General features: G+C 29.9%; 1 protein-coding gene across 2 annotated transcripts; it reads right to left on the bottom strand.

Moving 5' to 3' along the window:
* Positions 1–3,825: 3,825 nt before the first annotated feature.
* On the bottom strand, positions 3,826–11,238 carry LOC143071293 (uncharacterized). Of its 2 annotated transcripts, none has more exons than XM_076245517.1 (7): positions 11,126–11,238; positions 9,111–9,251; positions 8,304–8,331; positions 6,192–6,349; positions 5,413–5,526; positions 4,718–4,772; positions 3,826–4,097 (listed from the first exon to the last, which is right to left on the bottom strand). In XM_076245517.1, exons 1-7 carry the CDS (start codon positions 11,188–11,190, stop codon positions 3,912–3,914), a joined length of 747 nt encoding a protein of 248 aa, XP_076101632.1. In that variant the 5' UTR covers positions 11,191–11,238; the 3' UTR covers positions 3,826–3,911. The 2 variants fall into 2 exon arrangements, with proteins under 2 accessions (XP_076101632.1, XP_076101631.1); XM_076245516.1 differs by having other exon boundaries at positions 8,304–8,343; positions 11,126–11,230.
* Positions 11,239–12,224: the final 986 nt, after the last annotated feature.

Below are 12,224 nucleotides of genomic sequence, written 5' to 3'. Positions count from 1 at the left end.
TTAATATAATGTACATGACATCACTTGAAAAGGTTTTTTTTTTTTTTTTTACACAATTGCAGTTTGAATTCACATCTTCAAACTGATAAAGCATTTTACCTGATTGCTTCAGAGAAATGTAATTAGTAAAAAGCAAGGCTTCCAAAACGATTATATGGGTGGAATCAGAAAAAATGAAGATTTTAACATATTGGGGCATATTGTTTCCCCCATTATATTTAGGAAAGTAAATTAAATGTCAAACCAACAAGTTCAATACCAGCTAACTTGCAGCCAAATTTCATTTAGATATCTTGTACCAGCCAAAAGTTTTATTAAAAAAACATGTCAAATTTGTCAGGAGTGTGACGCTGTTTGTGTGACAGGATTTTTTTTTAATAAGTTACATGTTGAGTAAAAATTATTATGATGAATGCATGTATATGAAGATGGTTTATAATCATTCTTCAATACTAGGTTTTGTAGATTATAGATTGGTGTTATCATTGCACAAATATTATGTAAATAAATATACATTGTGAAAAGGTATGTACCAAAAATTAATATTGGCAAAATTTGATAATTTCTAAATTAAAGTGTTATGGTTGTATTTTAAAGGAGTATTTGTGTGTAAAACTGGTAAGTATTTATTGTATACATGTATAAGCTATCCATAAAAGGCTATACAGACATCCTGAGGTGCATAATTCACATATTGGATTAACTTCTATACAAGCACCCAAAAATGTCAGGAGTGTGACAACTGTCTTTAAACATGTACCAAAGAATACATAGGACTTAAATATGTTCTTCTTCTTTATTTTTTCAGTAGTGGCTATTCCAAAGAGAAGAAAAAAATTTATTACAACTGTGATATGTTTATATCATAGATGTGGGAGTGCATTATATATGTCAGGAGTGTGACGCTTTTTTTAAGGCATTTTCTGTCAATTCATAATTTCACAAGGACAAGTTCAACAGGTTTCTTTGTGTTAGAAATGTTAAAACAAAGTTATATTCCTATCATTTACCTCTTAAATGTGTTATTTATCATGATTGTTTTGACACAATAAGTTTTAATTAGTCATTTTTCTATTTTTTGTGCACAGTAATGCAAATTTATCAAAGGAAATAAGTGTGTACAACTATAAAATCATATAGGAAAGTGAGGAAATGAATTTTGTACAAAATAGAACAATCATTTTGAATTTAAATGGTATATTTAAAAATGTTGCAAGGATTAACCATTCAGATGTAATTCGTCACACTCCTGACATGAATTTAACAATTTAAGAAAAATATGAAAATTAGCTTTATTTTTAGGACAGATAGTTGAAAGACAGCTAGTAATTTAGAAACTTTTGGTAAATCTTCCATTCCTTAAAACATCCACTAGACTTGCTGACATAAGCCAGGCAAAATTATCTGGAAGAAATGATTCAAAGAAAGAGACTTGGAAAGAGAAAACCCGCAAATATTGGCTGAATATAAAATTAAAAAATTATCAGAGGAAGTTGGACAATCTTAAACAAAATAAAAAACTACAAAACCATGCTAACAAAAAAAGGCTTAAAGAAAGAAGAACTTTGAATTCCAAATTTGATAAACAATATAAAGAAAAACAAAGGCAGTAGCAGAAAAACAGTAGAAAAAAAGGAAGAAAGATAAAAAAGTTGGGTTGAATAAGGACTTAGAATCGAACAAAAACAGCTCAAAAATTCAAATGAGAACAGATCTGTAACTGTGTCAGATTCCAGATCTACAGTGAGAAAACCTGCACAACACACAAGAAAACAACTGCCACAAAACCCAAATGCTTGGACGAGTTCTTTGAAACACATCATAAAAAATGCTACACCCAGAAGGGCCTTCTAGGAGGGATCATTTATAAGCATTTTTGTTTTGTGGCAATTGTTTTCTTGTTTGTTGTGCAGGTTTTCTCACTGTAGATCTGGAATCTGACACAGTCACAGATCTGTTCTCATTTTAATTTTTGAGCTGTTTTTGTTCGATTCTAAGTCCTTATTCAACCCAACTTCTTTTTTATCTTTCTTCCTTTTTTTCTACTGTTTCTCTGCCACTGCCTTTGTTTTTCTTTATATCGTTTATAAAATTTGGAATTTGAAGTTCTTCTTTCTTTAAGCTTTTTTTTTAGCTTGGTTTTATAGGTTTTTATTTTAAGATGGTCCAACTTCCGCTGATCAATTTTTAATTTCAGATTCAGCCAGTATTTGCGAGTTCTCTCATTCGAAGTCTCTTTCTTTGAATCATTTCTTCTAGAAAATTTTGCCCTGCTTATTTCAGCAAATCTGGTAGATGTTTTAAGGAATGGAAGGTTTACCAAAAGTTTCTTCATTTTACTAGCTGTCTTTCAATTATCTGTCCTAAAAATAAAGCTAATTTTCATATTTTTCTTAAATTGTTAAATTCATGTCAGGAGTGTGACGAATTACATCTGAATGGTTAATCCTTGAAACATCTTTAAATATACCATTTTAAATCAAAATAATTGTTCTATTTTGTACAAAATTCATTTCCTCACTTTCCTATATGATATTATAGTTGTACACACTTATTTCCTTTGATAAATTTGCATTACTCAGTGCACAAAAAATAGAAAAATGACTAATTAAAACTGATTGTGCCAAAACAATCATGATAAATAACACATTTAAGAGGTAAATGATATGAGTATTACTTGGTTTTAACATTTCTTACACAAAGAAACTTGTGGAACTTGTTCTTGTGAAATTATGAATTGACAGAAAATGCCTTAAAAAAGCGTCACACTCCTGACATATATAATGCACTCCCACATCTATGATATAAACATATCACAGTGGTAATGATTTTTTTTCTTCTCTTTGGAATAGCCACTTCTGAAAAATAAAAAAAATAAAACATTTAAGTCCTTTGTATTCTTTGGTAGATGTTTAAAGACAGTTGTCACACTCCTGACATTTTGGGGTGCCTCTCTTTGTGTTTTTTTTAAATGGTCCTAAAAAGAAAGTCCTGTTCTATGGGTAAAGATATCAGAAATTGAAATCAATGATATAGCAATGTGTTTAGTGATTTTTTGTGAAAGTTTAAAGCATTTTTCAATCTTTATAAAATATGTCAGGAGTGTGACAAAATACTGAAAATAGAAGGCTTTTTCTACATACAATTACATTAAAACGGTACAATGAAATGACATTTTGTTTTTTGCAAATGATCACAAAATCTCAGGGCTTTCAAAGTTTACTATTGTAACTGAAATATATTAAGATTCTTTTTATTGGCAAAAACTTCAATCACTAGTTACTATTATTTTTTTCAAATTAAGCTATTCAATTTGATTGTTATTATATGATTTAGCAGAAAAGATGGAAATTTTGGTTTTAAAATTTTCCTTTTTATATTGACTTTCATTTGGAAAAGGTCTGAGCAATGTTTTCTTGACTGTTTTATTACCAAACTTGTTTTTAAGTAGTATGGTTTCTGTTAAATATTTTTGAGATGTATGCTATTAAAATTTAAGATTATTCAATGTGTCTGTTTCGTTCGGCCTGAAACTTTGGAATTATAAAATTTAAAGTATTGGTGATAGGGCAAGACAAAAAGAAATACAAAATATTAAGTTTGAAATTGGACCCCCCATGTCACACTTTTGCTTCATTTTTTCTGATTCCACCCATATATTCCGTACATGACTGAAATTTATATAATAAGTGGCTTAGATTTGCCACTTTAAGTTATGCAAGGCCTTTACATAACACAGTGATTTCTATTTTTCCCCCAACTATCGATTGATAGAAATTGATATAGTGGGTTCAGTAGAATAAAACAAATACTAAGACATTGGTGAACACTGATGTTATATATTTTGTAACAAAAATATTATCACAGATCAATTGGGTGGCGTCTTTATAGTATATTCATGGGTAAGAATCTCATTCCTCCTCAGTATAAGAGACATCTGTCATCCATCTTTGATAAAGTGACACATTTAATTCGTCCCATGTTTCAGATTTGTGAGGTAAACATTCATTATCAAACTTCAAAAATGGAGATTGATCTGAGTTTTCATTATTACTATAGTCCAATGGTAAGCTCTGTCCTTCAGGAGAGAAATTGATCTGAAATAAACAAATCAGTATTAAAGTTAATTCATTTTTATTGTCATCTAAAATTTGAGATAATTGAAAGTTTAGATAAATTATTAAAATAGTAATACTTGAAAAATTTTTATATTAATTCATGGTGCATTACATTGCACACATAATGCACACATTACCATTAAAATTGCATGCAAAATTTATTATGTTTGGGCTCACCTAGATAAAAAGAGAAAAAGATATTTTTGTCATTAATTCTATATTTCGTGTTCAATGTTGGAGAGTGTCCTTTGTTGAATATGCATATAGACCAAGGTTAGCGACATAGGCTCTTTAGAACATCTAGTTTATTGTGTAATGATAGGAAATTCATAACAAAACAAGAAATATAACATCACAATTAAATTTTGACCAATCATTTGCTGTGAATAGATATTTCATTAGTGAAGAGAAATTATTTCTCACACCGATCAAGAAATGTGAAATTGCACAAAATTAAAGAAACTCTAGTTTAAACATAAACATTTTACCCTAAAATTGTAAAAAAATCTTTTTCACACACTATATTTACAACTGTATACACTTAGGAAATTTGGAGTCACTAGCCCAAGAATCTCTTTTTACTGCTTTTAAAAATATACCTTTGAAGAAAGTTTCTCATCTTGTTCCAATGCTAGGCTTGTATTAACTGTAACCCTGTAATTATAAGTGTGTACATGTGACAAAGAAATAAAATCATATCAGAAGCTTTGGTACTTTCGATCAGAAGAATGGACCTAATGTAAAGATTTGATAATTTGTAAGCTTTCTATAGAAGCAATGCAATGCAAGAGCAGCCTTTTCCCCGACAGTTGATAACTTTTTCATCAAGAGAGCCAGATTTATAATTTATTCCTTCAGAAAAGATGATGATGATGATGATGGATTAGATATTTAACATCCAGAGACAAATAGTACATGTATAATAGGACTAAAACCTGTTATAAGATATGTATATAAACCCTGATATTAACTGTTATAGCTTGCTAAGCTGGGTTTTTAATGTTGGACACAATTATTGTGACGCAAGTAGATCAGTTTCTATTTATCCTGAATGCCATGTGCTTGGCAGAGAAGCAGCACATACCAATTTTCAAGTCTTTGGTTTAACGGTAACCGAGCCAGGGATCAAACTATATTAACCTCCAGCACTTGAGGTGAGCAAGAGACCAACACCGCTGTTTCAAGAATATAGGTATGTGTGCACAAAATGTATAGATAATTACATCCATTACTTTGAAACCATACACAAACTTTTTGTATTAAATTACAGACTATCTTGGTTTTCAAAATTTACCTGTGAGCTAACTTTGATCTTAACTGTTGTATGTGTCCATTCACAGAATTTTTTAAATTATCATTCAAATCTTTTTTAATGACTTTTGGTGCTTGGAGTCTTTTTGTTCTTTTTCTAAATGACAAAAAATAGCATTGTAAGTTTCTAAAAAAGAATATAATAGAAATGTCCTCATGAAACACTTTTCCATTTGATTCTTGACAAGAATTCTTATTCTTTTTTCTGATTTAAATCTAGCCTATTATGTAATTCAAAGCTTCAATTAATGTTGAGATCACTAGGTGAAATGTCCAGGTTAAAGCAATCTTTAATATTATACAAATTAAATCGACAATTGAATGCCCTTTGGAACTGTAGAAACAGAAGATCTCTTAAAATTTTGACGTCTTAAGGAAGTTAAGGTCAAGTTATGAGACAAAGTAGTCCCAAAATAATTTTCATAATATTTTATTGGATATATGACACAGGAATTTTTCAATGCTCACCTGAAACCAAATCAGTTATTGAAATTGGATGGTATAAGAATACTTTGATATATTTTCATTGCCAGGAGTAAATGGGATTTTTTGGAAAGTCAATGAACTGTACAGAGAACAGTAGCTACATGTATTGCATTTATTCAATTTGACAGTTCACCTTGCAAAAATTTAAATACACTGATAAACACCAACTGATACTGGGAAAAGTTTTCTTTTCTTTACCATAATAAAGATCATAAGTGAAGTTACTGGTTCTTTAAAATTTAATATAATGAAAATAATTTTTATGACTATATATACTTTCTAAACAAATGTTTTGGATGAGGTAAATCACTGTTGTCTAGGGATATGAAATTAGCAGGCAATGTTTTAATATGCTTTTTGCTAAATGATCCTTCTGTATCATCCTTAGGCTTCTTTTGATTCATGCTTTCTCTTGAAACCATCTTTCCACACTTCTGAAATAAACAGTAATCTATGTATGGTCGTGTAACAATTCTCTTCTGTTCAGGCAACTATGAGTTTGATGACCCTGTCATTGCAGTTGGGTCATTAACTTTTACCCTTATGGATCTGTACATGTGTCCATCTGAAAGTTTGTATGTCCTGAAATTGATTTCTGTGATCTTACTTTAGTTTGTCTCAACCAAAAGTTATGAAACTTATACACAATGCTTATTACCACAAAACAACTTATTTTATAATAAAAGATTATTTTATAATTAAAGATATTCATTGGAAAATAAATTATTTGGTACCTGCTTGTTCATATTTGGGTGTAATAACACCAAATCAAAGTAAGTCACATCTGGTTGCATACAAAAAAGGGTAAAAAAAATGTTCCCTTGAATTGGGATAAACATATATCTTGGGGGTTTCAAAGCACCATTTTTCTTTTTTTGTGTTTGTATAAATTATTTTGAAAACATGATGTTACATGGTTACTTAAGCTTGTACACAGGGAAAAACGAGTGAACATTTGATACGTCAACTTCCAGTGATGGTTATTTTCTTATATGAAATGAATTGTTGTGTGTAATTTGGTCTTTGGTAGTGACCAGGATAAAACTTTACTCATGCCAAGTATTTATTATTTGAAACATAGATAAATTCTATATAATTTTTTGAAGAATGCAAAGTCAACAAATAACTTATAAGGGAAAAACAATGGTGGTATTACACCTATAAACTAGTGAAAATGTATATCATTTAGTAAATTTTCCTACAACTCTGTAACTAAACTTCAAGTTAAACAAGAAACTGACATTGTAATTTATATCATAAACTATGATCATCTGACGTAAATCTGTAACAAAGGGCAGTTCTAAAGAAATTGTTCTTTCAACTATCTTTTTCTTTATGCCCCCACTGTAGCAGAGGGAGCATTAAGTTTTACCCTTGTCCATCTGTACATACGTCTCAGAGTTGGTTTCCATTCTTTAACTTGAATTTGCCTTAACCAAATGTTATGAAACTTAAACACAATGCTTATCACCACTAAATACAGATCAGATTTGAATTTTGGTGGTGTCACTTTAACTGTTACAGAGTTATGCTCCTTTACAAATGGAAAAGTTTCTAAATTTTTCATTTCTTGTTTTTCTTATTAAGTTTGCCTCAACCAAATGTTATGAAACTTATACACAATGCTTATTACTACAGTATACAGATCAAGTTTGAAATTTGGGACCATCAATCAAGTATATTTTTTTTTAATTGGAGTTATCTTCCTTTGTCCATGATTATATGTTAATCACCTACAATCAATGCTTTTTAAAATCTTCTTTGAAAATTGGAGTTATCTGTCTTTGCCCAGAATGGTAGTTGAATTAACTAAAACCAATGCTTTGTACAATGCAATATTCAATTTTACTACTAACTGATAAATTAAAGCAATATTTACCATTCAGTGCTTGCAAGCACTTAGATTACCATTCTAGGGTTATGCCCCTTTACAAGAAAAAATTACTGAATAACTTAAGTTTGTCTCAACTAAATTTAATGAAATGTATATCAGTATATATATATAATGCTTATTACCACTAAACTCAGATTAAGTTCAAATTTTGGCAGCTTCACTTTTACAGTTCTTGAGTTATGTCCCTTTATAAAGTTATATGGTAGTTTGGGCATCATCTGTGTCCCTATGGACACATTCAACGTTTATTTTTTCTTTCTTTTCAATAAATAATAAATGCAATTATTTTTAAAGGATGATGTTTTCTTTCTCCTGTGCAGGTAATAATCCTAAAATATGATTTATATGTACCAGCAGCTGAATAGAAGGTATTTACCTCTAAAGGTGGACTGGCAACCTTGATTCACATGCCCAAATCAATAAAGATTTCACTTGTGGATATTTATCAAAAAACATTGTTTTTTTCAAAGATCTTGACAATATAAGAAACTCACTATTCCAAGCTGTGCACTATCGGTCTGGCTGAAAATAGGTCTGAAGGTAGATGAAAACATTGTATTATAAGATTATAAATAATGCACATTTTGTATTACAAAAATAATATATCCATTTTATTAGTATTGTTTCATCAAATGAATTACTTTTTGCTTTGTTAAATAAAATATCAAGTTACCATCGCAATAACATGAATGGTACCAAATTTTCTGCACCAGATGGGCATTTCGACAATCAATGTCTCTTTTAAAAGTGATGCTCATGGCCAACATATTTGATTTGGTTTATTTACTAAATGAGAAAATTAAGTGGAACATTGTACTGTAAATTCAGAAATTATTGCGAGGTTTTTATTATTGCGAATAATGCGACGGAGTTGTAAACGCATTAATTAAAACTCGCATTTTGTAATATTTTAACTGAATTAAGCATGACTTTTCTCAAAATCGTAAAAATTAAAATCGCATACAAGTGTAAAATGACAAAATCGCAATAATAAATGCACGCAATAATTTCTGAATTTACAGTAATCAAGACTAACCTATGTGTTTACTGTCAAAGTGAGACATCCATGTCTTATATATTCAGCTCTTAGATAAGACCATTGGATTTCCTGTTTAAATTGTTTTACATTTGTCATTTTTGGACCCTTTTTAGCTTGCTGTTCAGTGTGAACCAAGGCTCTGTGTTGAAGGCCTATAATTGTTTAGTTTTTACACATTGTAACTTGGATGGAGAGTTGTCTCATTGGCACTCATACCATATCTACTTTAAACAGACTTGAAAATACAATACTTTATCTTTACCGGTTTACAAATATATTTTCTTGTGTTGCAAATAAATCTTGTGAAGCTGATTGGTCATACAATAAATCAGCAGTAGGACTTCCATTTAAAGGTTGGGGTGTTAACTCCTCCACTTCAAATCTTTTTGCAGTCTGTGAAGCTCTAAAATGTAAAAGTGACAAAATGACATTCTGCCAATGGTTTTCAACTTTTTATCTATCAAACTACACACTAGCACATTTTTAACAATAAAAGACTTTATAAATATACATGTGAAAAATATATATTTAAATTTTTATGAAACTGTGGCTTATGAAAAAGATCAAATGCCCTCTATATAAACTCTGTCTGACGGACAAAATATATGACAAAAATCAATTGGTCAGACAGAAATTTTTAGATTTTTTAGTTGAAAATATAGAAGAAAAAGTCAAATTTCTTTATCGGTTAGACAAACACAGACAATTGTTTCTTTCAATGAGGGGGTTTCTATCCACACTCGTACCAAATATTTTTTGTATGAGTGTGGATAGTAAACCCCCCATTTACAGAAACAAGTGCCTGTGCAGATATACACTAAATTTGGCTAAAACAGTAATACTGAATTAAGCATGGTCTCAGACTGATACATTTTTATAGTCCAGTCAATCTAGCATAAATTTGACCCTAACCTTGAAGTAACTGCAACTGAAGATTTTTAACCTATAGCATTATACCAGAAACATACACAGAAAAAAGTCACATAAAATCTAACTTGAGAAAAACTAAAAAAAATATGGTTTTAAAATTCCTATGGAGACTTGCATTGATATGGGAGATAACTCTACAAAAAAGGCAGAAATATTAATAAAAATTGACTTTTAGTACCGCTTCTATTTAACAGAATGTACTGATTCTAGATATTTTAGCTGTCTTTAGAGTATAACAACAAATCTAAAGGTGTTTTCATATCTTTAATCAAGCTGCTACAAAGATTTAATAATTCATTAGTTGACCATTTATTATATTTTTCTGCATGTCAAGGTAAAGAATCTCAAATTGAAAAAAAAAACTAATTAAGCATATATTCTTCTTTTTGTGGTTTAAAGTTTCTTTAAACAAGGTAAATGCTGAACAAATATAATTTACAGATATATAAACAATACCAAATATTCACATTATATTTTCAAAATGGTCACAAAGCCATAAATTTCTTTTATGAAAAATGTGCTAAAAAAAATTAAAAAAATACCTTTAACACTTTGGTTTTGTACACATCATGAGCAGAAGATTATATAATATAGTCAAATACAAATTTTTACAACCCCATCAAAGTATCATATTTTATAGGAATTTTAAGAAAATCAACCAAAAACGGACCAAAAAAGACTCATTTTTGCGGAGTTATCTCCCTTTGCAATGTTAAGGGAGTTTGCTTCTCAGTTTCAAAGTAATTAACTTTTCAAAACACTGGTTTATATAGATAGGGGATTAATGAATGAATCCAAAGAGCAAAAAATATATATAGGTCACCGTGCTTGTTTTCGAGATATACGCCATTGAAATTTTGGCGGGAAAATATTCTCTCTTGACTTTTCATAGCTTTATCATTGACAAGTTTAAGTTCCCAAAAACTGTTAAAAAGTAATTAAAATTTTATAAGATTTTAACAGATGGCTTATCATTATACATGTAAAAGATTAACGAAAAGAAAAATGGGGGTCACCAGTCAATTTTTTTCCATGCATTCAAATGGATAAAACCAGACGATTCCGAAAATCTGACAAAAAATCTAAAACATGACAAGCCAGCTTCCTTAATTTCCATAGGCATAGGAATTTAAAAAAAATCCTGATTTTGAGATTTCCTCAAGTTAGATTTTATGGGATTTTTTTCTGGGTAAATTTGGGGCGTAATGCTATGAAATAAAACATTTTCTGTTGTTTGAGGTTAAAACTGAGTTTGACTTGACTATTTGTAAATCTTTGTTGCAAATTATAATATGAATAAAATAATATATGTACAAAACGGTTTAATTTCATTTGGTTCATATATACTTTCCAAACGGTAGATCATAGTTTAACTCTCTTGTCTGTTTTATTTCATTCATCTCACACAACATCGTCTGCTTTCCTTTGTCGTACACTTACTCTAGAGTAAAATCAGAAGTGTTCCAAATGGATTGTTTTGTAGTAATGTGTTCATTCTATGTTTCAAACGATAACATTATCTCAGTTTCCTACACCGTTGATAATGGAATACTAGAGGAGTAATTGGAATCACAGCATAGTTCAAATGCCTTTTACATATTTATTTTACAATTAGAATATTAGAAATAGAGAATCAGACAAGAAGTCCCTGCACCAGACAACTTAAAAAAGGGTCATATTTATATCAAAACCAAATGATAAGATGATAGACAGGAGTTTCACCCTTTAATATATCAATGATTATGCAATGGAATTTTTATAAAGTACTTACAAGAGCAATGGGAAGTAGGGCTTTTATTTGTTATTGTATTGAATATACCGACTTTAAATTAGTGCTTTATGTCCGGCTTATATATAAAAAAAAAAGAAAGAAAAGAAGAGGTGGTATGATTGCCCATGAGACAGCTCTCCACAAGAAATCAAAATGACACAGAAATTAACATCTGTAGGTCCTCGTACGGCCTTCAACAATGAGCAAAGCCCATACCGCATAGTCAGCAATAAAAGTCCCCAAAATGACAATGTAAAACAATTTAAACGAGAAACTTAACGGCCTAATTTATGTATAAAAAATGAACGATGTCTTATGTACTATATCTACATGCTGATTAGAACACGAATACCAATATTTTCGTCGGTTTCTACAATATTACAGAAATGTTACCATGCCAAATATTTCCTGTTATGGAAAGCCTAGAAATACACAACCAAAATCGGTCTTTAAAAACTAGCTTAAAAAACATGTTGAGCTTGAATAATTATATAGAAGTATTCCTTTTGGTGCGTATATTGATACATGTTTAATATAGTTATTTAAATGTATAACAAAACGCTCACAGAGAGGACTGATTTAAAACTGAACCAGGAGTAGATGTAGTAAAACCGTGTATACAAGGAGTGTCCGTCTGTCATATATGTCAATTTTCTTTGATCTCACGATTCAGGA

The sequence above is a fragment of the Mytilus galloprovincialis genome, chromosome 4 (assembly GCF_965363235.1).
Source record: "Mytilus galloprovincialis chromosome 4, xbMytGall1.hap1.1, whole genome shotgun sequence".
Taxonomy (NCBI): Eukaryota; Metazoa; Mollusca; class Bivalvia; order Mytilida; family Mytilidae; genus Mytilus; species Mytilus galloprovincialis.
Note: the sequence above shows the minus strand (reverse complement) of the source record. Positions and strands in the feature narration are given on the sequence as shown.

Bases quoted from the DNA above. Each gene is read 5' to 3' on its own strand.
- LOC143071293 (XM_076245516.1), bottom strand. From the start codon at position 11,190: ATGTTGTGTGAGATGAATGAAATAAAACAGACAAGAGAGTTAAACTAT. The intron at 9,252-11,125 runs GTATATATGAAC...TTTACATTTTAG, and splicing joins TATGATCTACCGTTTGGAAA to AGCTTCACAGACTGCAAAAA. The intron at 6,350-8,303 runs GTGAGTTTCTTA...TGTTTATTTCAG, and splicing joins ATAGTGCACAGCTTGGAATA to AAGTGTGGAAAGATGGTTTC.